This window comes from Heterodontus francisci, chromosome 4 (genome assembly GCF_036365525.1).
Source record: "Heterodontus francisci isolate sHetFra1 chromosome 4, sHetFra1.hap1, whole genome shotgun sequence".
Lineage (NCBI taxonomy): Eukaryota > Metazoa > Chordata > Chondrichthyes > Heterodontiformes > Heterodontidae > Heterodontus > Heterodontus francisci.
The window spans coordinates 65,007,557-65,033,264 of record NC_090374.1 but is presented as its reverse complement, the minus strand read 5'-3'; the positions used below and the strand labels follow the sequence as shown (position 1 = coordinate 65,033,264).

General features: G+C 43.0%; 1 protein-coding gene across 1 annotated transcript in view; it reads right to left on the bottom strand.

The window, feature by feature from the left end:
• rasa1a (RAS p21 protein activator (GTPase activating protein) 1a) overlaps nt 1–19,129 on the bottom strand; it is a 268,303-nt gene extending 249,174 nt beyond the window's left edge. The window contains exon 1 of the mRNA XM_068029646.1: nt 18,367–19,129. Coding sequence (XP_067885747.1) covers nt 18,367–18,704 — 338 coding nt within the window. The 5' untranslated portion in view covers nt 18,705–19,129. The remainder of the gene's footprint in view (nt 1–18,366) is intronic.
• Between the last annotated feature and the right edge of the window lie 6,579 nt (nt 19,130–25,708).

Sequence of the window (25,708 nt, the reverse complement as noted above, 5' to 3'; positions counted from 1 at the left end):
AGTTTACCAGAATTGACTTAATTCCAACCTTCTATCACCAGGCATGTCTCGTTGGGCACACTGCTTTTTGCTGTCCCTAAATTATATTTACACAACTTCCTTGAATACAAAAAGGGTCTCAACTGACCACAAAGATGATCTCGTTCTACCTGTGCAACAAATGGGCCAATATTACAATATTGGAGGAAGTCCATTTAGACCCAGAAACACTACAGTAATGATTTGCTAGTGTATACCTCTCCTTCCCTTTCAGAAGAAACCAGAGGCCATTCTTTTCAGCAAAAGGCTCGCCATAAGGCTTACCCATGACTTTGAACTATATGTTATAAAAATGTACAGCATGGTAGGAGGCCAATCAGCCCATTGTGTCAGTGCTGGCCAACAAGTACCCATCCAGGTTAATCCCACTTTCCGTCTCGGTCTGTAGCTTTGTAGGTTATGGCACTTCAAGTGCATATCCGAGTACTTTTTAAATCTTAAGAGGGTTTCTGTCTCTACCATCCTTTCAGGCAGCGAGTTCCAAATCCCCACCACCCTCTGGGTGGAAAGATTCCCCCCCGCCGAATCCCCTCGAAACCCTAGCCTATCCAATCTTCAATCATAACTAAAATTCTCCATTCCAGGCAACATCCTTGTAAATCTCCTCTGTATCACTAGTGCACTCATCTTTCCGACAGTGCGGTGACCAGAACTGCATGCAGTACTCCAGCTGTTTATGCAGTTCCAGCAAAACCTCCCTGCTCTTATATTCTATGCCTTTTCTAATAAAGGCAAGTATCTCATATGCCTTTTTGGCCACTTTCCGGGATGTGTGGACATGCACTCCCAGGTCCCTCTACACCTCTTAGTATCCTAGCATTTATTGTGTTTTCCCTTGCCTTGTTAGCCTTCCCCAAATGCATTACCTCACACCTCGACAGACTGAACTCCATTTGCAACCGTTCCACCTACCTGACCAGTCCATTGATATTTTCCTGCAATCTACAGCTTTCTTCTTCATGATCAACCACACAGCCAGTTTTTGTATCATCTGCAAACTTCTTAATCCGACTCTAACGCATGCAAGAAGTGTGATGAAAATATACAGAACAAAACTGAAAAGTTATAAAAATTGACTATCGTTTTTTTTTTAAATGGACAATGCTGCTAAAAGTGGCCACCTAAGGTGACAGGGACAGTTTGACTTTACAACCTTTTGAGCTGGGAGGGATCAATTACACCCATCCTGAAACATTCCTGAATGGAATGGGTTCTTCTGAAACAAAGGTGGCATGAAGTAGTCACACCCTGGGCCATTGTTAGTCACCAGGGGGAGTGAGATCCACATCTCCCAAGAGACAAAGGTGTGAAACCATTTTTGACCTTAAAGGTTGGATTTGGATTTTCAGATTAGGCCCAACACAGGCTAGTGAACAAAATTAGAGCACATGGGATTGGCTAACAGACAGAAAAGAGAGTAGGAATAAATGGATGATTTTCAGGGTGGCAGGTTGTTACTAGTGGGGTACTGCAAGGATCAGTGCTGGGGTCAGAGCTGTTCGCAATCTACATCAATGATATAGATATGGGGACCAAAGGTAATATTTCCAAATTTGATGACAAAACTAGGTGGGAATGCAAGTTGTGAGGAAGATGTAAGGAGGCTTCAAGGGGACTTGGACAGGCTAAGTGAATGAGCAAGAACATGGCAGATGGAATATAATGTGAATAAGTATGAAGTTATCCACTTTTGTAGGAAAATAACAAAGACAAATTTTTTTAAATGGAGAGGGGTTGGGAAGTGTTGATGTCCAAAAGGGACCTGGGTGTCAGTATTCTTGAGTCACGAAAAGCTAGCATGCAGGTGCAACAAGCAATTAGGAAGGCAAATAGTACATTGTCCTTCATCACAAGGAGTTTTAAGTACTGGAATCAAGAAGTCTTGCTGGAATTATATAGAGTCTTGGAGAGACCACACGGAGTAGTGTGTGCAGTTTTGGTCTCCTCAGCTAAGGAAGGATATGCTTGCCATAGAAAAAGAAGTGCATGGAGATTCACCAGATTAATCCAGTTTAAAAAGAGCGCCGGGAGAGGCTTCACTTCAAAAAGAGCGCGAAGAGTGGGGAGAGGCTGGACTTCAAAAAGGGTGTGGAAAGCTGGGAAAGGTTATCCTCTAACCTATCTGATCCAGTTCAATGGAATGAGCTCATTCAAAGAAAATCAAGTGTGACATCACAGGCAAGCAGGTAGGTGATTGGTTGGGGAAGAAGCTACCCGTTTGGTGAGCATCTAGTTAGTGGTTAATGTCTATTCTAATCCGAGCATTTAAAATAGTAAAGGAGCTAGTGGCAAGCTTAATAAAACAAATAAAAAAGGAAAATAAAATGAATAATTGAATGAAATAATTAAGTAGTTAATTGAAACACATTAAGGATGGCAGGACAGGTGATGTGTCACAGCTGCAGCACGTGGGAGCTCCTGGTCACCAGTGAGATCCAGGGCAAACACGTCTGCAGTAAGTGCTTGCAGCTCGAAGAGCTTTGGCTCAGTCATTGAGCTGGAGGCCGAGCTGCAGACACTGACACATTAGGGAGGGGGAAGGTTACCTGGACACTTTGTACCAGGATGCGGTCACACCCCTTAGGATAGGGTCTTCTGATTTGGTCAGGGACAGGAAAGTACAGCTGCAGGTAAGGGGACCCAGAGGGCAGGAGTCTCAGCCTTTGCAATTGTCCAACAGGTCTGAAGTTCTTTCAGATTGTTTGGGTGAGAGTGGGGCTGCAGGGTGGATGAGCAACCTGACCATGGCACAATGGTGCAGGAAGCCATTCAAGTGGAGGGTGAAAAAAGGAATGCAGTAGTAGTAGGCGACAGTATATAGTGAGGGGGATGGGCACTGTTCTCTGCAGCAAAGAGCAAGAGTCCAGACAGCTGTGTTGCCTGCCCAGTGCCAGGGTTCAGGACATCTGCTCAGGGCTGGAGAGGAACTTATAGCGGGTGGGGGAAGATCCAGTCATCATGCTTCATGTTGGTACCAACGACATAAGCAGGACTAGGAAAGAGGTTCTGCATAGTCAGTATGAGGAATTAGGCATTAAATTAAGAACCTCAAAGGCAATAATCTCTGGATTATTACCTGAGCCACATGCAAACTGACATAGAGCAAATAAGATAAGAGAAATTAATGCGTGGCTCAAAGACTGGTGGGGTAGAAGTGGGTTCCGATTCATGGGGCACTGGCACCAGTACTGGAGGAAGTGGGGGCGGTATGGCTGGGACAGTCTACACCGAAATCATGCTGGAGCCAGTGTTCTAGCGAGTCGCATAACTAGAGAAGTAGACACAGTTTTAAACTGAATAGTGGGGGCAAGGGATCAAATTTGGGAACATATAGTAAAACAAGGAGTAGAGACAAGGCAAGAGAGGAAGGTATTAATATGTGAAATGGTAAATAGACAGACAGGAAGGGACAGAGCATACAAATCTAAGAGTAAATCAACTGATAAGACTAGAGGTTACAAAACTAATAAAGGGACAAAAATAAAGGCTCTGCATCTGAATGCACATAGTATTCGAAACAAAACAGGTGAACTGAGAGCGCAAATAGAAATAAATATGATCTGACAGCCATTACAGAAACATGGCTGCAGGATGACATGGATTGGGACCTGAATATTGAAGGGTACGTGTCATTTAGGAAGGACAGGAAGCTAGGAAAAGGAGGCACTGATAATTAATGATGGTATTCGCACAATAGTTCAAGAAACCAGGATGTAGAAGCAGTTTGAGTGGAGATGAGAAATCATAAAGGCTAAAAAGTCACTTGTGGAAGTGGTGTACAGGCCACCTAACGTTAACCACACTGTAGGTTGGGGTATAAAGGAAGAAACAATGGCAGCCTGTCAGAAAGGTACGACAATAATCATGAGGGATTTTCACCTACATATAGACTGGAAAAATCAGATGGGCAAGAGGTAGCCTAGATGAGGAGTACATAGAATGTTTTTGGGATAATTTCTTGGAACAGTACATTCTGGAGCCAACCAGACAGCAGGCTATACTAGACCTGGTATTGTGCAACGAGATAGGATTAATTAACGACCTCATAGTTAAGGCACCCCTAGGGAGCAGCGATCAGAATATGTTTGACTTTTACATTCAGTAGTGAAGAGTAGGTCCAAGACCAGTATTTTAAACTTAAATAAGGGTAATTATGAGGACATGAAAGCAGAGCTAGCTAAAGTAAACTGGCAAATTAGGTTAAGGAATAGGTTAATAGAGATGTAGTGGGCAGACATTTAAGGAAATATTTCAGAATACACAGAATAGATACATTTCAATGAGAAAGAAAAATTCCAAAGGGGGGGAGGGACCCACCATCTGTGTTTAACTAAAACAGTTTTAAAGATGGTATCAAACTTAAAGAAAAAGCATATAATTGCGCAAAGTTTGGTGGCAGGTCAGAAGATTGGACAGAATATAAAAAAAACAGCAAAGACTGACTAAAAGATTGATAACAAAGGTAAAATTAGAGTATGAGAGAAAGCTAGCTAGAAATATAAAGACAGATAGTAAGTGTTTCTATAGATATTTTAAAAAGAAACGAGTTAGCAAAGTGAATATTGGTCTGAGAGAAAGTGATTCTGGGGAATTAATAATGGTTAATAAAGGAGATAGCAGATGAATTCAACAGGTATTTTGCATCAGTCTTCACTATAGAGGATACAAGTAACATCCCAGAATTAGCTACAAGTCAGGAAATGGAAGGGAGGGAGGAACTCAAGAAAATTACAATCACCGGGGAAGTGGTACTGAACAAATTGTTGGAGCTGTGAGCTGACAAGTCCCCAGGTCCAGATGGACTTCATAGTCGTAGAGTCAGAGTTATTCAGTACAGAAACAGGCCCTTCAGCCCATCATGTCCGTGCCGTCCATCAAGCACCAATGCTACAGTATTTCAAGTGCTCATCTAAATATTTCTTAAATGTTGTGATGGTTCCTGCCTCTACCACCTCTTCAGGCAGTGCGTTCCAGATTCCAAACACCCTCTGGGTGAAAACATTTTTCCTGAAATCTCCTCTAAACCTCCTGCCCCTTCCTTTAATTCTATGCCCCCTGGTTATTGACCCCTCCGCTAAGGGAAAAGGTTTCTTCCCATCTAATCTATCCATGCCCCTCATAATTTTGTATACCTCAATCATGTCCCCCCTCAGCCTTCTCTGCTCTAAGGAAAACAACCCTAGCCTATCCAGTCTCTCTCCATAGCTGAAATGCTCCAGTTCAGGCAACATCCTGGTGAATCTCCTCTGCACCCTCTCCAGTGCAATCACATCCTTCCTATCGTGTGGTGACCAGAACTGTACACAGTACTCCAGCTGTGGCCTAACTAGCGTTTTATACAGCTCCATCATAACCTCCCAGCTGTTATATTCTATGCCTCTGCTAATAAAGGCAAGTGTCCCATATGCCTTCCTAACCACCTTACCTACCTGTGCTGCTGCCTTCAGTGATCTATGGACAAGTACCTCAAGGTCCTGCCAACCTTGTGCACTTCCTAGGGTCCTACCATCCATTGTATATTCTTTTGCCTTGTTAGTCCTCCCAAAATGCATCACCTCACACTTCTCAGGATTAAATTCCATTTGCCACTGCTCCACCCATCTTACCAGCCCACCTATATCTTCCTGTAAGCTAAGGCTTTCCTCCTCACTATGTACAACACCACCAATTTTCATGTCATCTGCGAATTTACTGATCATACTTCCTATATTCACATCTAAATCATTAAATGTACACTACAAACAGCAAGGGTCCCAGCACCGATTCCTGTGATACACCACTGGCCACAGGCTTCCACTCGCAAAAGACCATCACCCTCTGCCTCCTGCCACTAAGCCAATTTTGGATCCAATTTGCCAAATTGCCCTGGATCCCATGGACTCTTCCCTTCTTACCCAATCTCCCATGCGGGACCTTATCAAAAACCTTACTGAAGTCCATGTAGACTACATCAACTGCTTTACCCTCATCTACACAGCTGGTCATGTCCTCAAAAAATTCAATCAAGTTAGTTAGACACGATCGCCCCCTGACAAAGCCATGCTGATTATCCCTGATTAATCCCTGCCTCTCCAAGTGGAGATTAATCCTGTCCCTCAGAATCTTTCCAATAGTTTCCAACCACTGATGTTAGACTCACTAACCTGTAATTAACTGGTGTATCCTTGCTACCTTTCATGAATAATAGTACCATTCGCTGTCATCCAGTCATCTGGTACCTCTCCAGTGGCCAGAGAGGATTTGAATATTTGTGTCAGAGCCCCTATCTCCTCACTTGCCTCACATAACAGCCTGGGATACATCTCATCTGGGCCTGGGGATTTATACACTTTTAAGCCCGCTAAAACAGCTAATACTTCCTCCCCTTCAATACTAATATATTCAAGTATATCACAATCCCCTTCCCTGATCTCTACACCTACGTCGTCCTTCTCCATAGTGAACACACATGAAAAGTAATCATTTAAAATCTCACCTATATCCTCCGGCTCCCCTCACTTTCTATACTCCTCTAGGGCCTCCGCTGTTTTCAGCACTCTGAATCTGCCATAAGCCTCCTTTTTTTTCCCCTGATCTAATCCTCTATATCCCTTGATATCCAGGGTTCCCTGGACTTGTTGGTCCTACCCTTCACCTTTTATTTATTTATTTTATTTAGAGATACAGCACTGAAACAGGCCCTTTGGCCCACCGAGTCTGTGCCGACCATCAACCACCCATTTATACTAATCCTACACTAACCCCATATTCCTACCACATCCCCAACTGTCCCTCTATTCCCCTACCACCTACCTATACTAGGGGGAATTTAGAATGGCCAATTTACCTATCAACCTGCAAGTCTTTTGGTGGTGGGAGGAAACCGGAGTACCCGGCGAAAACCCACGCAGACACAGGGAGAACTTGCAAACTCCACACAGGCAGTACCCAGAATTGAACCCGGGTCGCTGGAGCCGAGAGGCTGCGGTGCTAACCACTGCGCCACTGTAACGGATACATGTTGGCTCTGAACTCTCACTATTTCCTAGGGTCTTAAACGAAGTGGCTAGTGATAGTTGATGCATTAGTTTTAATTTTCCAAAATTCCCTAGATTTGGGGAAGCTTCCGCTAGACTGGAAAATAGCTAACGCAATTCCTTTATTCAAAAAGGGAGGGGGACAGAAAGCAGAAAACTATAGACCAGTTAGTTTAACATCTGTCACTGGGAAATTGTTAGAATCCATTATAAAGGATTACAAGACATTACAAGACATTTAGAAAGTCAAAACTCAATCCATCAGAGTCAGCATGGTTTTATGAAGGGTAAATCGTGTTTGACTAATTTGCTAGAGTTCTGTAAAGATGTAACAAGCAGAGTGGATAATGGGGATCCTGTAGATATAGTATATCTGAACTTCCAGAAGGCATGTGATAAGGTGCCGCACAAAAGATTAATACACAAGGTAAGATCACATGGGGTTAGGGGCAATTTTATTAGCTTGGATAGAGGATTGGCTAACCAACAGAAAACAGAGAGTCGGCATAAATGGGTCTTTTTCTGGTTGGCAAGATGTAACTAGTGGGGTACCACAGGGTTCAGTCCTCAGGCCCCAACTATTTACAATCTATATTAATGACTTGGATGCAGGAATAGAAGGTACTATAGCCAAATTTGCAGTTGACACTAAAATAGGTGGGATAGTAAGTTGCAAGAGAAAATAAGAAATTTACAAATGGATATGGATAGGTTAGGTGAACAGGCCAAAATTTGGCAGATTCAGTTTAACATGGATAAGTGTGAGGTTATCCATTTTGGTCGGAAGAATAGAAAGGCAAATTATCTAAATGGAGAGAAACTTCAGAGTGCTTCGGTGCAGAGGGATCTGGGTGTCCTCGTGCAGGAATCGCAGAAAACTAGTATGCAGGTGCAGCAGGTAATAAGGAAGGCAATGGAATTTTGGCAATTATTGCTAAAGGAATAGAGTATAAAAGAGGGAAGTGTTGCTACAAATGTACAAGGCATTAATGAGACCGCACCTGGAGTACTGCGTACAGTTTTGGTCCCCCTTACTTGAGGAAGGATGTAGTTGCATTGGAGGCAGTTCAGAGGAGGTTCACTAGATTGATTCCAGAGATGAGGGGTTTGTCTTATAAAGAGAGATTGAGCAGTTTAGACCTTTACTCTCTAAAGTTTAGAAGAATGAGAGGAGATCTAATTGAGGTATAGAAGATGATTAAGGGGATTAACAAAGTAGACGTAGAAAGGATGTTTCCTCTTGTGGGAAATCTAGAGCTAGAGGTCATAGTTTTAGGATAAGGGGCAGCAGATTTAAGACAGAGATGAGGAGAAATTACTTCTCTCAAAGGGTTGTGAGTCTGTGGAATTCACTATCCCAGAGAGTGCGGTGGATGCCGGGACATTGAGTAAATTTGAGGAGGAGATAGACAGATTTTTAATTAATAATGGGTTGAAGGGTTATGGAGAACGGGCAGGAAAGTGGAGTTGAGGCCGAGATGAGATCAGATAGGAGCAACAGCTGGCTCGAGGGGCTGAATTGCCTACTCCTGCTCCAAGTTCTTACATTCTTATGAAAACTACAGGCCAGTTAGCTTAATATGTCATAGGGAAAATATAAGACGTTATAGCAGGGCACTTAGAAAAATTGAAGGTAATCAGGCAGAATCAACATGATTTTGTGAAAGGGAAATCGTGTTTAATCAATTTACTGGAGTTCTTTGAGGGAGTTACATGTGCTGTGGATGAAAGGAAACCAGTGGATGTATTGTACTTAGATTTCCAGAAGACACTTGATAAGGTGCCACAAAGGTTATTGCAAAAAATAAAAGCTCATGTTGTAGGGGGCAACATATTGGCATGGACAGAAGATTGGTTAGCTAACAGGAAACAAAAAGTAGGCATAAATGGGTCTTATTCTGTTTGGCAAGATGTAATGAGTGGTGTGCCACAGGGATCTGTGCTGGAGCCTCAACTTTTTACAATTTAAATAAATGACTTAGATGAAGGGACTGAAGGTATGGTTGCTAAATTTGCTGATGACACAAAGATAGGTAGGAAAGTAAGTTGTGAAGAGGACATAAGGAGGCTACAAAGGGATATAGATAGGTTAAGTGAGTGGGCAAAAATACATAGTTGTCCATTTTGGCAGGAAGAATAAAAAAGCATATTATTTAAATGGTGAGAGATTGCAGAGCTCAGAGATGCAGAAGGATCTGAGTGTCCTAATGCATGAATCGCAAAAGGTTAGCATGCAGGTACAGTACATAATTAGGCAAACAAATAGAATGTTATTGTTTATCGCGAGGGGAATTGAATACAAAAGTAGGGAGGTTATACTTCAGCTATATAGGGCATTGGTGAGACCACATCTGGAGTACTGTGTACAGTACTGATCTCCTTATTTAAGAAAGGATGTAACTGCATTGGAAGCAGTTCAGAGAAGGTTTACTAGACTCACACCTGGAATGGGGGGGCTTTCTTACGAGGAAACATTGGACAGGCTGAACTTGCATCCACTGGAATTTAGAAGAGTAAGAGGTGACTTGTTTGAAACATATAAGATCTTGAGGGGTCTTGACAGGGTGGATGTGGAAAGGATGTTTCACTTTGTGGAAGAATCTAGAAGCAGAGGTCACTGTTTAAAAATAAGGGGTCACCCGTTTAAGAGAGAAGAGGAGAAATTATTTTCTCTCAGAGGGTCGTGACTCTTTGGAACTCTCTTCCTCAAAAGGCGGTGGAAGCAGAGTCTTTGAATATGTTTAAGGCAGCAGTAGATAGATTCCTGATAAGCAAGGGGGTGAAAGGTTATCGGGGGTAGGTGGTAATGTGGAGTAATCAGTTCAGCCATGAACTTCTTGAATGGCGGAGCAGGCTCAAGGGCCCCAGTGGCCTACTCCTGCTCCTAACTCGTATGTTCATATGGTGGATTGTCTTGAAGAGAGATTGAGGAAACTGGGCCTGTGAAAGTTTCGAAGAATGAAAGGTGATCTCATTGAAACTTACAAAATTCTTACAGGGCGTGACAGGGTGGATGTAGATAGGGTGTTTCCCCTGGCTGGTGACTCTAGAACCTGGGGGCATAGTCTCAGAATAAGGGGTTGGCCATTTAAGGGATGACGAGGAATTTCTTCACTCGGAGGATGGTGAATCTTTGGATTTCTCTACCCCAGAGGGCTGTGGAAGCTCAATCATTGAGCATGTTCAAGACAAAAATCGATGGATATCTGGATACCAATGACGTCAAGGGATATGGAAATAACACGGGAAAATGGCGTAGATGGTCGGTCACTATCTAATTGAACCGTGGAGCAGGTTCAATGGGCTCAATGGCCTACGCCTGCTCCTATGTTGCTATGTTCCTAGAAGAGAGATAGAGATACAGCCAGAAAGAAGATTGCTTAGGGGCTGGGAAAAACCCAGCATGCCCCCTGCTGTAGAATTCTACATCTTTACTGAAGCAGCAGTGAATTAGAAGTGATCTACTGTCTTCAACTGATCTTTCAGCCAAGAGAGAAACCTACACACACCTCAGGCCTGCAACCAACTAGAACTTGACTTCCGAAAGAATTCAACAGGTTTACCGTGACTCCTCGAAATCTATCCCCACTTACATCCACTTATCCCTTTTCCTCTCTATCTGTCTTGTGTGTGTGTGTGTGGATGCAGTTGCAACTATTTCAGGATAAGGAATACTGCTCAATAAATAACTGATTTTCTGTTTTAAACCAACAAGAAAACCTGGCGCTGTGTTTTATTTGTCAAATAAACAAAGCGGTTATACCCCAGTAACAAAAAAAAATAATTTGCTGTGGTCAGGTGGGAGTTGAACCACCCAAAACCCTCTCCATGTGGCCATAACAATACCCCTTACATTCAGGGCCAAATCATTGATCTACACCACAAAAAACAAGGACCAAGCTCTGAGCCCTGCAGAACCCCACTGAAAACAGCCTTCCAGTCTCAAAAACACCCACCAACCATTAGCCTTTGCTTCCTGCCTCAGAGCCAATTTTGGATCCAACCTGCCACTTTGCCTTGGATCCCATGGGCTTTTATTTTCTTCACCAGTCTGCCATGTGGGATCAAATGCCTTGCTTAAAATCCATATAGACCACATCAAATGCACTGCCTTCACTTAATTTTTGAGCAGGGTCAATCATGCTAGTCAGACACAACCTTGCTGTAACAAATCCCTGCTGTCTTTGATTAATATGTGTCTTTCTAAATGAATATTTATCCTACCCCTCAGAATTTTTCCCAATAATTTTCCCATCATCAAGGTTAGGCTGACTGGCCTGTAGTTACTTAGTCTCTCCCTTTTTAAACAATGGTATGACTTAAGCTTGCCTCCAGTCCTCCTGCACCACACCTGTAGCCAGAGAGAATTGGAAAATGACGGTCACAGCCTCCGCCACGTCTTCTCTTATTTCCCTTAACAGCCTAGGATACATTTCATCCAGGCCTGGAGATTTATCCATTTTCAAAGTTGATAAACCCCTTAATAGTTACTCACTCATTATGTTAATTTCATCTAATAGCTCACATTCCTGCTCCCTAATTGCAAAGTCTGTACCGTCCCTCTCTCTTGTAAGAAGCAAAACATCCATTAAGAACTCTACCCATATCCTCTGCCTCCACACACAGGTTACCGTTCTGGTCCCAAGTAGGCCCTACTCTTTTTAAGTTATCCTGTTACTCTTTATGCATTTATAAAAATAAAATTAAAATGATCAGAGTTGTTATATATGCCAATATAGCCAGGAAATCAATGTACATATGTAAGTTCTGAGTGAAGACATAGGAAGATGTTTGACAAAGACAGCTATTACTAACTTTGTATCCAAGCCCAGTCACCAATGTGGGAGGATGTGAAACTTCAAACTTGCCCTCTTTCCACAAAATGACTCTTTGCCAGTCAACACCTCCCTCCAGACAGGCACAAGTCACATGCGTTTAAAAACAAAACACAAAACACAAGTTGCACCAAAATTCATCCTCTAGCTTTTCTTCAAATAAACTGGATAATAATATTGTTACAGGCTAACAGAAGCATTTTACCATTTGACAAAAGTGTTACTGATATAGCCAGGGAAACTGAACATTGTGCCAAGCCAAGCCAAAAAGAGAGATCCTGCAGTCCAACAGATTCATATCAAGTCCAAAAGCCAAGTCTTGAGACACACTCAGGCCTTTAATTAAATATTAATGAAAGTATGCGAAGGCAAAAAATGATTTTCTGCTGTTTTACTTTGAGCCAATCAGAATTGAAGAGGTGGAGAAAATATCAAGTGAGGAAGCAGCTAGCTAGAACACAGTCAAGATAAATTAATAGGACTTATGAACCAACCAACCTTGAACGACTAGTCAGATCAATAAAAAAAGGAATTTTAAAAAGTCATTTCGCAATACAGAACTTGAGTATTGCTGAAAATAGAGACATGTTGAAGCTTTTCATCTTGCACTCATCAGGACAATGGACAAGAATAACCAATGTAAGGGAAAACAACAACTTATATTGCATGTGAAGACAGTGCTGATTGGTTGGCAAGTGAACTCAGATTGGTAGAGGTGTTGTCATGGGGAATGCATCAGTTTATGGTGGCAGTTAACAGTCAGTCACCGTAAACTGGTGCATTCTCCATGGCAACACATCTACCAATCCAAGTTCACTTGCCAACCAATCAGCACTCCTCTCTTCTCATGCAGTATAAGTTGTTGTTTTCCCTTACATTGGTTATTCTTGCGGATTGTCCTGATGAGTGCAAGATGAAAAGCTTCAACAACATGTCTGTTTTCAGAGAATTTTAAAAAGTGAATCAATTGCATCAGTGAAATGCTTATTGAAAAAATCCTCAGTATTTAAAATGTCAAAATATAATTTTAAACGAAATACAAATCAAAAGATAACACATGCAATTAAAGTTTCCCACTGGATTGTTTTTAATACATTAACGTTTTTATTTCAAGTGCCCAGCCTATCTCCATGGGGCTTTAACTGGATATTCTTTCACAGAACAGCTGAAAGGACTAATCACAGGTTTGCAACTTGAGCATATACAGTTTTCAGAATTTTCCAAAATGTACCAAGTTTCCAAGTTGAAGCAGAAAAGGTGTCTCCCCTCATTCTATGAGGATTTAAGAATTTCTTCACTTTTTCCCCTCCAGCAGCCTATGAAACACATTGATAACTGAATTCTCAAATCTTTATTTCAGTCAAGTTTCACAGCTAAAATATTAATAATAGCATGCTCAATTTTACTGCAATTGGAGAACAGCTGTTTCTTTGACATAGAATCAAAAACAAGCCCCAACTCCCAAACCCTACGATAAGCCTCCCAACATGATTAACCCACGTGGCCCCTTAATTCCACACTACTGCTATCTGTAGTTTATCCAACTTACCTATCTACCAATCTGCAACATCTTACCAATTGTGGGCTTTACAAAAAAAAAAGAAAAAAATTAACTTAGCTCTACTATTTTATGCCTTGCCTTTTTTCACTCCCACAAATAAAAAAATGATTCATAAGGTTGGTAGTGCATATCAACCCTATTCCCACTACACTGCTGACCATCCAACTTCCATTCCTTGCACCCATACCAACTGATATTGTAAACTGTTCCTCTCAACCAATGCCCCCTCCTTTTCAGATCTTCCATTTCACCCCCTCCTCAAAATCACACACTTCACCCCAATCTTTGCAAACTACAATCCCACCTTCAAAGTCCTTGAATGTGTAGTTGCCTCCCAACTCCATGCCCATCCTCCCACAACTCTAGGCTTAATCTTCTCTAATCTCAAATGCTGCCCTTGCCAGCAACACCCACATCCCATGAAAGAATTTTAAAAATGAGATTTCCATCCATTACAGCACTTAAACTACCCTAATCAAATTCATAAATGGCATCCTTTGCGACTGTGACCATAGTGCACCATCCCTCCTCATCCTTCTTGGCCTGTCTGCACCCTTTGTCACAATTGACCAAATCCACCTCCTCCAATTCTTCACCTCCAGTTGAGGGGATTGCCTTTGCCTAGTTCTGCTCCTACCTAACTAAGACATCACTTGCAACAGGTTCTCTTTGCACCCCTGGACAGTTGCCTCTGGGGTCTATCCTTGACCCCTCCTATTTCTCACCTACATGTTGTCCCTTGGCAACATTATCTGAAGACACAATGCCAAGTTCCACTGGACGATGAAGTCACCCAGCTCGACCTCATCACTGCCTTTCTCAACCCCTCTATTGCTTCTGTATTGTCAGACTGCTCATCTGACATCCAGTTCTGAATGAGCTGAGACTTCATCCAAGTAAACATGGAGAAGGGCGAAGCCACTGTCTTCGGTCACTAACTCAAAATTCATTCCCTAGACACCGATTTAATCCCCTCCCCTGGCCATTGTCTCAGGCTGAACCAGACTGTTCACAATGTTGGTAGCCTATTTGACCAAGCTGAGCTGAGCTCCAACTTCAAATCCATCACAAAAACCACATACTTCTGCCTCCATATCACTCGGACCTGAAACATTAACTGTTTTTCTCGCCACAGATGCTGCCTGACCTGCTGAGTATTTCCACTTTTGTTTCAGATTTGAAGCATCTGCAGTATTTTGCTTTTGTATTAGTGGCTCATCCAAAACTTTGCTGCCCATGTCCTTACTTGTAGGTTAGCAAGCACAAGGTTGGTGGGTACATTAGCTTCAGGTTCACCAATGCCTCGATTTTAAAATGATCATCCGTGTTTAAATCCCTCCATAGCCTTGCCCCTTCCAATCTCTATAACCTGCTCCAGCCCTCCAAAACCTCTGCATTGCTTAAAACTCTGGTCTGTTATGCATCTCTTCTCCTCCATCCCCATTCCCCCACCTTGATCATGCCTTCAGCCATCTAGGCCTCAAGCTTTGGAATTCCTTCCCTAAACCTAAGCACCTCTTCGCCACTCAATCTCCTTTAGGACATTCTTTAAAATCTACCTATTTGACCAAGATTTTCGTCTTCTCATCTGTCTAATCATATTCTAACCCTCACCCTGCAATGGCTTCTCTTCCTGCTCCCATACTGTTACCTCTAGTGTCCCCCAAGAATCTATACTTGGGCCCCTCCCATTTCTCATCTGCATGCTGCCCCTCAGCATCATCATCCGAAAACACAGCATTAATTTGCTGATGACACCCAGCATTACTTCACCACCACCTTTCTCAACTCCTCCACTGTCTCTAAATTGTCCGACATTCAGTTGCAATTAAATATTAGGAAGACTGAAGCCGTTGTCTTCAGAGCCCATTACAAATTCTGTACCCTAGCCACTGACTGCATCTTTATCCCTGGCAAATATTTGAGGCCGAAACAGACTGTTCACAACCTTGGTGTCATATTTGACCATGAGACGACTTCCGACCAGAATTTCACACCAAGACTGCCTACTTCCACGTCTGTAGCATCACCTGACTCTGCCCTTGCCTCAGCTCGTGTGCTGCTGAAACCCTCATCCGTGCCTTTACTACCTCCAGACCTGACTATTCCACTGCAATCCTGGCCATCCTCCCAAGTTCTACTGTCCGTTAAATTGAGGTCACCCAAAACGCTGCTGTCTGCGTCCTAACTCGCACCAAGTCCTATTCACCCATTACCCTTGCACTCACTGGCTTACAGTTAAACAATGCCTCGATTTTAAAATTCTTATTGCCGTTTTCTAATTCCGCCATGGCCTCACCCCTCCTTATCCCAAACCTCCTCCAGCCCCATAACCCTCAGAAATATGTGCTCCTCTAACTCTGGCTTCTTGAGCATCCCCAAGTTTAATCACGCCACCATTGGTGGCTTTGCCTTTAGCTTCCAAAACCCTAAGCTCTGGAATTCCCTCTCTAAACCTCTCTTTCCTCAATACCTACCTATTGGTCATCCACCCCAATATCTCACGTGGCTCTGTATCAAATTTTGTTTTATAATGATCCTGTGAAGCACTGTGGGACATATTATGCTAAAAGGTGCTGTATAAATACAAGTTGCTGATGACGAAAGAGAGGTGCTGGTTTCTGTCAGTAGCAATAGGTTCAGGAAAGCAATTTTCTGTGTTCCTTCATGGCCTTGCTCAAATATTCTCCGGCCTTTCTACATTAAAAGATGTGACATAAGTGCAAGTTGTTGAGTCAGCGTGGGGAGGAGCATCCTCAGGGTGAAAAAAGTGGTTAGGGAATTTTGCAGTGCTGCGAATAAAAGTGTTTTAGCTTGCTTCACAGCTGGAACACAGAAAAGATAAGGAGGCCCGTCAACCCTTTGAGCCTGTTCCACCATTTAATCAAATTGTGACTGATCTGTACCTCAACTCTATTTATCAGCCTTTGATCCATATCCCTTAACAGCCTTAACAAAAATTTAGATCTCAAGTCTTAAAAAATTCAGTTGACCCAGCATTCACAGCCTTTTGGGGGAAAAGAGTTCATATTTTTATTATCTTTTGTGTGAAAAACTGCTTTCTAATTTCACTCCTGAATAACCTGGCTCTAATTTTAAGACTGTGCCCCTTAGTTCTGGATTCCTGGACCAGGTGAAATACTTTCTCTGCATCTAACCTATTGAATCCCTTTAACAATAAACACAAGGGAATACAAGAAATGTTTATGTAACCTATCCAGATAATTTATCCTTTATCCCCTATCATTCTAATGATTCTGTGCTGTTCTTAACGTTTTCTGCCTGAAACTGAATGCAGTACTTCAGATGGATTGGACCAAAGTTTTGTATAATTGAAGCATCACTTCCTCCCCTTTTGTATTCCAACCACATTGAAGTAAAAGGCTAACATTCTAGTAGCTTTTTAATTACTTTTTCTACCCCTGTGCACTTTCAGTTGTTCAGGTGTTCAGTGTATCTGGACACCGAGATCCCTATGCTTCTCACACGTCCCCACATTGAATTTAATCTACCAGAGTTTTGTCCAATCACTTAATCTGACTCACCTTTTGTGACATCCTGCTCCCATCTATGCAACTTAATGTGCCTGCTAATTAAGTGGCTGAGTTCTGAAGGTCATCAACCTGAAACATTAACTCTGTCTCCCCACAAATGCTGCCTGATCTGAGTATTTCTAACATTTTCTGTTTTTCAGATTTCTAGCATTTGCAGTATTTTGCTTTTGCATTACCATTTATTTCTACTGTCTCCTACCTCCTAATTGTCAACCCCTGTTATAAGGTTACTTCCAATTCCATGCATGCTCATTTTTACTAATAATCCAACAACTTTGTCTGGAAATTCAACCACATCCCTGCCCACCTCAAAAACATTAATTCATTTGAACTGTTAAAATTAAACTTGTGTTTCCTGAAAACCATTGACAGATAGTTACCAAATAGGCTACCAGGTCACAAAGGAGAGCCAATATAAAATAAGTAACATGCTTTTTCGTTCCCATCATCTCCATGTTCTCCTCCAAGTCAGGCACCATTCAGGCTTAGACACATAACTGTTTCATCATCGCCGCTGAGCCAGTATCTTGGAGTTTACTACTTAACACCACTGAAGTCGCACCAAGTGCTAATACTGCAGCAGTTTAGGCAAGACCGATGATATCCTGTAACGCTCACCGGGTCCCGCTCTGACAGTAATGCTGGCCTGCATTTTCCTGACCAAATCTATTCGATAAAGACAATAAGACACAATCCCTGTCAAAACCGTTCGCTGAAAGTACAGGTTCAATATTACGACTATCCCAAACACCGCCGCCACCCTCTCCCCACCCCCCCCCCCCCAACCACCTCGCTGTCACAAATTAAGTGAGAATTCTCCCAACTGAAACGACTGCACAAGACGAGAATTTAAAGTCATAATTCAAGCAATATCACTGAACAGTAATCAACGAAATGTACGAGATGTACAAGACCAAAAAAGGTTTAAAAAATTCTAGTGGTCCCGGTCTCCTCCAACAGTTACACTGCACACTTCTGATACCTGCTAACAACTTTACAAGACTCGGAAGAATTTGCAACCAAGATTATTTCAGCATCTACAGCACCAAAAAAATCACATATGTATTGTTCAGCAAGGAGGTAATTTTGAAAGTCTCGGACATTTAAACTACAATCTGCATGGATTGAATAAAAGCAAGAAAATGTATTCCCGACTATAACTGAACTATGAATTTACACTTTTGTTGCTGGCAGTTTTTAACGTCTTCTTTCAATTAGTTTTGTGTTTACAACTGCTCGGATCCAGGTGTGATAACAGGGCCGCGGCTCTCGTTCTTTGTTCTCGGGAACCTTCCCACCCTCCTTCTCCCTCTCCCCCACCAGTGCTCACACAAATTCATGGGCCTTTCGTCATTACTCACTGGTTGGTCGGAGGAGCCGTCAGCGGAATCTCCACTTCTTCCTCTTCAAACTCATGGCCGTCGAAAGAATCCACTTCGTCTGGGGGCAAGGGGAGGGCAGGGGCGCCGGAGACCGGCGTTGCAGCAACAACAGCGCCAACAACAGGGTCCGAGAGGAGCGGGACCAAGGCCGGGGCCGGAGGTGGTGAAGATGATGATTCGGACTCAAGAGGCCGGGGTGAGCCCAATTCCGATTCTTTCTGCGGCGGAGACTGGAAAGTAACCGTCTCTCCATCTCCGCCTGGAGCCGCCACAGTCACAGCCAGCAGGCATTCATTCCCGACTTCCGCCGCCATCATGCTCACAGCCCGCGCACAGACAAAATAAGAGCGGGGGAATAAACTTTTTTTTTATATATAAAACATACGATAGGGGTGGGGAAGGTGAAGACGCAACTTCAATGAAGGAGCACTCAGCGGAGAAGAGAGTTCATGACTTCATCTGTCTTCCTTCCGTCAGTCAGTCAGTCAGCCCGCCAGTGGCGGGGAGGGGTGAGGGAGGCCGTTCGCTCCGGCTCTGGGTGGGGGGGTGGAGATGGGGAAGAAGCGCGAGCCCAAGCTCGCGGTGCGGCCGTTGAACTGTCGCTGGCGCACGCGATCCACCCGGCCCGTGCCCTGGGTCACTTCTCCGCCTGTCAGTCACAGCACAAGATCGCAGGCACACGCAGTTAAGTATAAGCAGAATCTGCGCTTCTTGCGCAACTTTTACTTGTATCCGATTCAGGCTCGAGGAATCGACTGCAATTCGGGGAGCGATGTGCTCTGCGATCCCGCAACACCTAAGGCTATAGAAATCAGGAATGCGTGGGCTTGTTGTGTATGTGTGTATGAAGGAAGCCAGTAGTTTGTTGTTAGTAGTCTCCCTTACTGGGAACCATGTTTCTTTATCCTGACTAAATATAACTTCTACTTTGCTGCATATTATTTGAGATTAGGCAGCTCCGGTTGTTTAAATCACTTCTAATCTGTTTCACTCCGTAAATCTCACCTATAACTCTTCCTCGATGTTGACAGACCAGTTTCAAATGTTCAAACTTCCGCATCTTTTCTATAAGTGAACACGAATGAGGTTGAAACGTAAAATGCAATAAACCTCAACTTCCTTATTTATTTTTATCACAATCTTTAAAAAAAGCTTCTGATTTTACGTGTTAACCTGTAACCTATTGAAAATGTGAACATCTATTTTAAAATACAGTGGAATTAGAGCATGGAAACGGGCTATTCGGTACAACCTGTCTGTGTTGACGTTTAGCCTCGGAGTAAATAGTTCTAATCACATGTACAAACATACCAAACTGATAGACCGGTTGGCCTTTTCCTGTCCATTAACCCTGACCCATTCAGTTGTGTTGCAAGGAAAGAAAAATGTGTATTTATATAACACCTGTCATGGTTCCAAGTCATACCAAAGTGCTTTACAGCCAAAGAAGTACTTTTAGTGTGTAATTGCTGTTGTAATGTTGGAAACCGGGCAACCAATTTGTGTATAGCAAGCTCCCACAAACAGCAAAGAAATAATGACCAATTTGTTTTAGATGTTGGTTAAGGATATATGTTCACTAAGAGGCTGGGGAGAACTCCCCTGCTCCTCTTCAAAAAGTTCTATGGAATCTTTTAGGTCCACCCAAGAGGGCAGAAGTGGCCTTGGTTAACGCCTCACCCGAAAGACGGCACCTCCAACAGTGCAACACTCCCTCAGTACCGCAGTGGAGTGTTAGTGAGGTTATGTGCTCAAGTCTCTGGAGTATGACTCGGAGGCGCGAGTGCTGCCAACTGAGCCTCAGCTGTCTCTCTCCCTTTCAATCTGTTGTCTTCTCTGTTGTTTCTTGTCGCCTGATCTGTGTCTCTGTGGGGCTTGATTTCCTTGTTCCACAGAATCACAGAAGTGTTACAATGCGGAAGGAAGCCATTCAGCCTATTGTGCCCGCACCTTCCGTGATCAACTTGTGGGTCCTGGGGTTCAGGAACAGCTGGTGGTTCAGAATAGAAGCAGGATATGGGAGATCAGAAGCAGAGTATGGGTCTGATTTGGGAGCGGAGCCATGAATAGGGTATGAGTATGTGGGAAAACAGGGAAATAAATTGTGGGATCTGGGAGCAGATCCTGGTAAACGGGGCCTCACTTTAACATCTCATCTGGCAGACAGCCCCTCCAACAGTACAGCATTCCCTCAGTACTGTCCTGAAGCTATGTGCCAAAGTCTCTGCAGTGAGGCTTGAACCCACGACTCAGAGGAGAGATTTCTACCACTGAACCATGAATGACACACACACACACACACACACCTCTCTGACCCTAAAGGCGATCAAAGCGAGTTCCAGGAGACCACAGTGGCCATGAGGTATGTCACACAATACCCAACTTACCTTTTGTACGTAATGACATCAGCCTTATCAAGGATCTCATCCATCTCCCTTTTGGATGATTGCAGCAAATCCACACTCACTGCACCAGCCAAAAAATTTGTTCTATAGGTCCATGAAGAAATATCTCCTGACACTTAATACAGTTCTAGGCTTGTATATTTTATGTCCCTTTGTTCGACCTAACATATCTAATTCAAATAGGAGTTGGCCACTCGGCCCCTCGAGTCTACTCCGCCATTCAATAAGTTCATGGCTGAACTGATTACTCCATATTACCACCTACCCCCGATAACCTTTCACCCCCTTGCTTATCAAGAATCTATCAACCTCTGCCTTAAACATATTCAAAGACTCTGCTTTCACTGCCTTTTGAGGAAGAGAGTTCCAAAGACTCACAACCTTCTGAGAGAAAAAATTTCTCCTCATCGCTGTCTTAAATGGGCGACCCCTTATTTTTAAACAGTGACCCTTGATTCTAGATTCTCCCACATGGGGAAACATCCTTTTCAAATCCAAGACCCGTCAGGATCTTATAAGTCCCTTTTTATCATTAAGTCCAACCATTTTTGTACCCCTTTCTTGTCTACCTCAACCCTTTGTACATTTGGTGTTCCCTCTTATATCAATATTACTGCTCTGCCTTGTTTCTTATCGTTTACATCTTTCCTGATTATATACCAATATGTTTATTTCCTGGTTTTGTTCAACTCACAGTCAAATTTTGGTTAGTACTATTACGTCCTAAGCATCCTGTAAAGTAATTGCTTATAGTTCCCAGCTTATTTCCCACACTCTGCATTCCAATACATATATGGTAGTCTTTTTTTTCATATTAATTTTGACTTTTTGTCTAAGCTGCCTTTACCTCAGTTTTCTCCATTTATAACAAAACCACTTAATTTTATTCCTTTCCTGTATATTCCTCTTGCTAAATTGTTTTATGGATGAAAATTATTTTTATTCTATTACTGCATTTACTATTAGCTGATTCTGGTTGATTTTATTTTCTGGCTTCCCCTCCTTCCTGGTAAAATGTTTTGTCACTGCCTATTTCACTATTTTTCCAGGAGGTTAGCATCTGCCTTGTTGAGATGTAGCCAACCCTTGTGGAATAGTTCCCATCTATCCGAGAACTAGTGACATTGCCCAAAAAAGTGGAATCCATCTTCCTGACACCACGAACATGATTTTGGTTTCGGTTGCAACCCCAGTGTTGGGGCCAAATGGAGGTCCCAACCCTGCACTGTATGAGAAACAATCACCCAGCATTGATTTTCCCTGAATTGGCAAATTAGTAGCCAGACGGTGCACTTGCCTTCCAATTAAGGACCGAGGATGGGCTGTCAAATGTGGAGGGTCAATTGTAGACCCTCCAGCTTGAAACGAGCTGCAGCCTGCCATTTCAGATGAGAGAGAGAGGGCATCTCCATCTTGAGGCGCCCTCTCAGCACTTTTAAAACTTTCAATTAAAGAATGGTCACAACCACAGGGTCACCAGTGTGGAGGGCAATGGGCACCCTGTGGTCATAGCTGTGGCCAGGGAGACAGGGAGGGCCTTAAAGCCTGCCTGGAATGCTGGAACACTGGGAGGCCGCCTCCAGGCAGCTGGCTTCTTCCCCATACTATGGGGGCCTGCAGGCCAACTGGAAAATTTCCCCTTCCTTTGCCCCCATCTGCCTGCACACTCATCCCCAAAAATTCTGCCCCACACCTTTATGCATGCATTGATTTCCCTATTCTTCTATCATTCCCCATCAGAGCAGATTGCAGCAGAAGTAATCCTGAGATTTCTGTCTACAAAGTTCTTCTCCTAAACTTGTTTCATTAACCTAAATTCAACTTGCAGGACATTTACCTGCATCATTGGCTCCCTCATAGATCACAATAACTGCTTGTTATCCCTCCCCTTGCACAATCTTTTCCAGTGTATTTGATATATCCCTTTCCCTAGCATTTGAGGGGCAACAAAGCCTGTTGTTGTGTACTACAAAAGATTGTGTCAGCCCCTCTAACTACTGAGTACATTAACACTGCTGCATTACCAATCTCTCCCCAATCCATCTCTTGTTTGTTGGTGCCTTTGATATTTATTCTTGACCAGTTTCTTCATTTTCTGTTTGACAGCGTATGCTGCTCTGGGCACTCCTATTATAACATTTCCTTATTCCCTTTCCCTGCCTCTCAGATAGTCATCCATCTTTCCTCCACCACTGCCTGCTCCCTATTTTAATGCAGGATAGAATCATAAAATAGCACAGCACAGACAAAGGCCACATGGCCCATTGAGTCTGCACTGACTCTTTTGAAGAGTGATCTCAGTTCCTTCTCTATATCCCTGCAATTGTTTCTCCTTCAAATATTTATCCAAATCCCCTCTGAAGGCTACTATTGAGTCTATGTCCACCACCCTATCAGGCAGTGCATTCCACATCCTAACCACATGTCGCATAAAAAAGCTTTTCTTCAAGTCACCTCTTGTTCTTTTGCCAATCACCTTAAATCTGTGCCCTCTGATTATCAGCCCTTCAGCCATTGAAAACAGTTTTTCCTTATTTATTCTGTCTAAGCTCTTCATGATTTTAAATACATGCCACAGTGACACTTCTTATGACTAGAAATAGTATCTGATTTATACAGTCTATACAATTAAACTCACTGATTCATTCATCTCGCTATTTCTTTGGCTGTTCTAATAATCTTATGAAAAGTATCCAAACTTTTTTGCTAGTTTGTTTTGTTGTGCAAAATGAATATATTTGGAGGCAAACAGATCTTCAAACCAGGATGGGCAAAACAAATTCCAAAGGTCTGGGAGGCCATCAAATTTATGTCTGTCTCGGCCAGCATTCCACACGCACGGCATCCTACGATCTTGTTATTCTATATTTTCTCTAAATTAGCTTACTGGTACATTATTTCAATAGCTGTATACTATTGAACAATTACTGTCATTCTATCACTATTTCACTTTGTGTAGCTGACACTACTTTTGGAAGTTAGAACATGGGTACCTGGAAGTCAATATTTTCAGGCATCTCTGAGTGTGTGTCAGTATTTGCAGCAGTTCGCTGCACAGTAAAGTTTGAAATATGAGATCCAATCATCTAAGCTCTTCGGTAAGGCAGAGCTCCCAGTCTCCATAGCTTTGGCTTAACTAAAATATATGTCTTTAGAATTTTCTTTACAAAGGTTATCACATCTTTCCAAGAGCCCATGGATCCTAAGGTGACTGAGTCATTGCCATTAGTGCAACAGAATTCCTTCTGTATTATCTTATCTTCAAGAAAATTGAATTACCCTTATTCTCATCAGTTTCAATCTATTCTTGTGTATTTTTATTTACAAACAATAATTGGAAATGAGAGAACTGTAAAGGTAAAAATTTTATAATTTATTAAGGTTGATTAAATATTTAATTCCATGAAGAACCATAGAAAAGTTACGGCACAGAAAGAGGCCATCCAGCCCATTGTGTCTATACCGGCTGAAAAACAAGCCGCCCAAGCGAATCCCACCTTCCAGCACCTAGTCCATAACCTTGCAGGTTAAAGCACTTCAGGTCCAGGTCCAGGTACCTTTTAAATGAGTTATAAATTATTAATTTTAGCTGTGTTACCTCCAGAACCTCACAAGGATCTATCCATGGGCCCCTCCTCTTCCTCAACTTTTCTTTTATTCATTCTTAGATCTGATCCGTTGGTTGTGGGATCGCTTAGCCCTGTCTGTTGCACGCTGCCTCCGCTGTTTGGCAGACAAGTAGTCCTGTGTTGTAATTTCAGTGGGCTGACACCTCATTTTTAGGTATGCCTCATGCTGCTTCAGGCATGCCCTCCTACACTCTTCATTGAACCAAGGTTGGTCCCCCAGCTTGATGGTAATGGTAGAGTGGGGGATCTGCCAGGTCATGAGGTTACAGATTGTGGTGAATACAATTCTGCTGCTGCTGATGGCCCATAGTGCCTCATAGATGCCCAGTTTTGAGTTGCTAGATCTGTTCGAAATCTATCCCATTTAGCACAGTGGTATTGCCACATAACACGATGGTGGGTACCTTCAATGTGAAGACGGGACTTTGTCTACACAAGGACTGTGTGTGGTCACTTCCACCAATAATATCATGGACAGATGCATCTGTGACAGGTAGATTGGTGTGGGCGAGGTCAAGTAGGTTTTTCCGTCTTATTGGTTCCCTCAACACTTGGTGCAGACCCAGTCTAACAGTTATGTCCTTTAGGACTCGGCCAGCTCAGTCAGTAGTGACACTACCGAGTCGCTCTTGGTGATGGACGTTGAAATCCCCCACTCAGAGTACATTTTGTGCCCTTGCTACCCTCAGTGCTTCTTCCAATTGGTGTTCAACATGGAGAAGCACTGATTCAACAGCTGAGGGGTGGGGAGGGGTGGTAGTTTATATTAAACAGGAGGTTTCCTTGCCCATGTTTGACCTGATGCCATGAGACTCCATGGGATCCGGAGTCAATGTTGAGGACTCCCAGGGCAACTCCCTCCCGAATGTATACCACTGTGCCGCCACCTGTGCTGGGTATGCCCTGCCTGTGGGACAGGACATACCCGGGGATGGTGATGGTGGTTTCTGGGACATTGTTTGTAAAATATGATTGTGAAAATGACTATGTCAGGCTGTTGCTTAACTAGTCCTTGGGACAGCTGTCCCAATTTTGGCACAAGCCCCCAGATTTTAGTAAGGAGGACTTCGCAGGGTTGGGTTTGCCCTTGTCGTTTCCGGTGCCTAGGTCGATGCAGGGTAGTCCGTTTCATTTTGTTTTTTAGACTTTGTATCAGTTTGATACAAGTGAGTGGCTTGCTCGGCCATTTCAGAGAACATTTAAGAGTCAACCACATTGCTGTGGGTCTGGAGTCACATGTAGGCCAGACCAGGTAAGGACAGCAGATTTCCTTCCCTATAGGATATT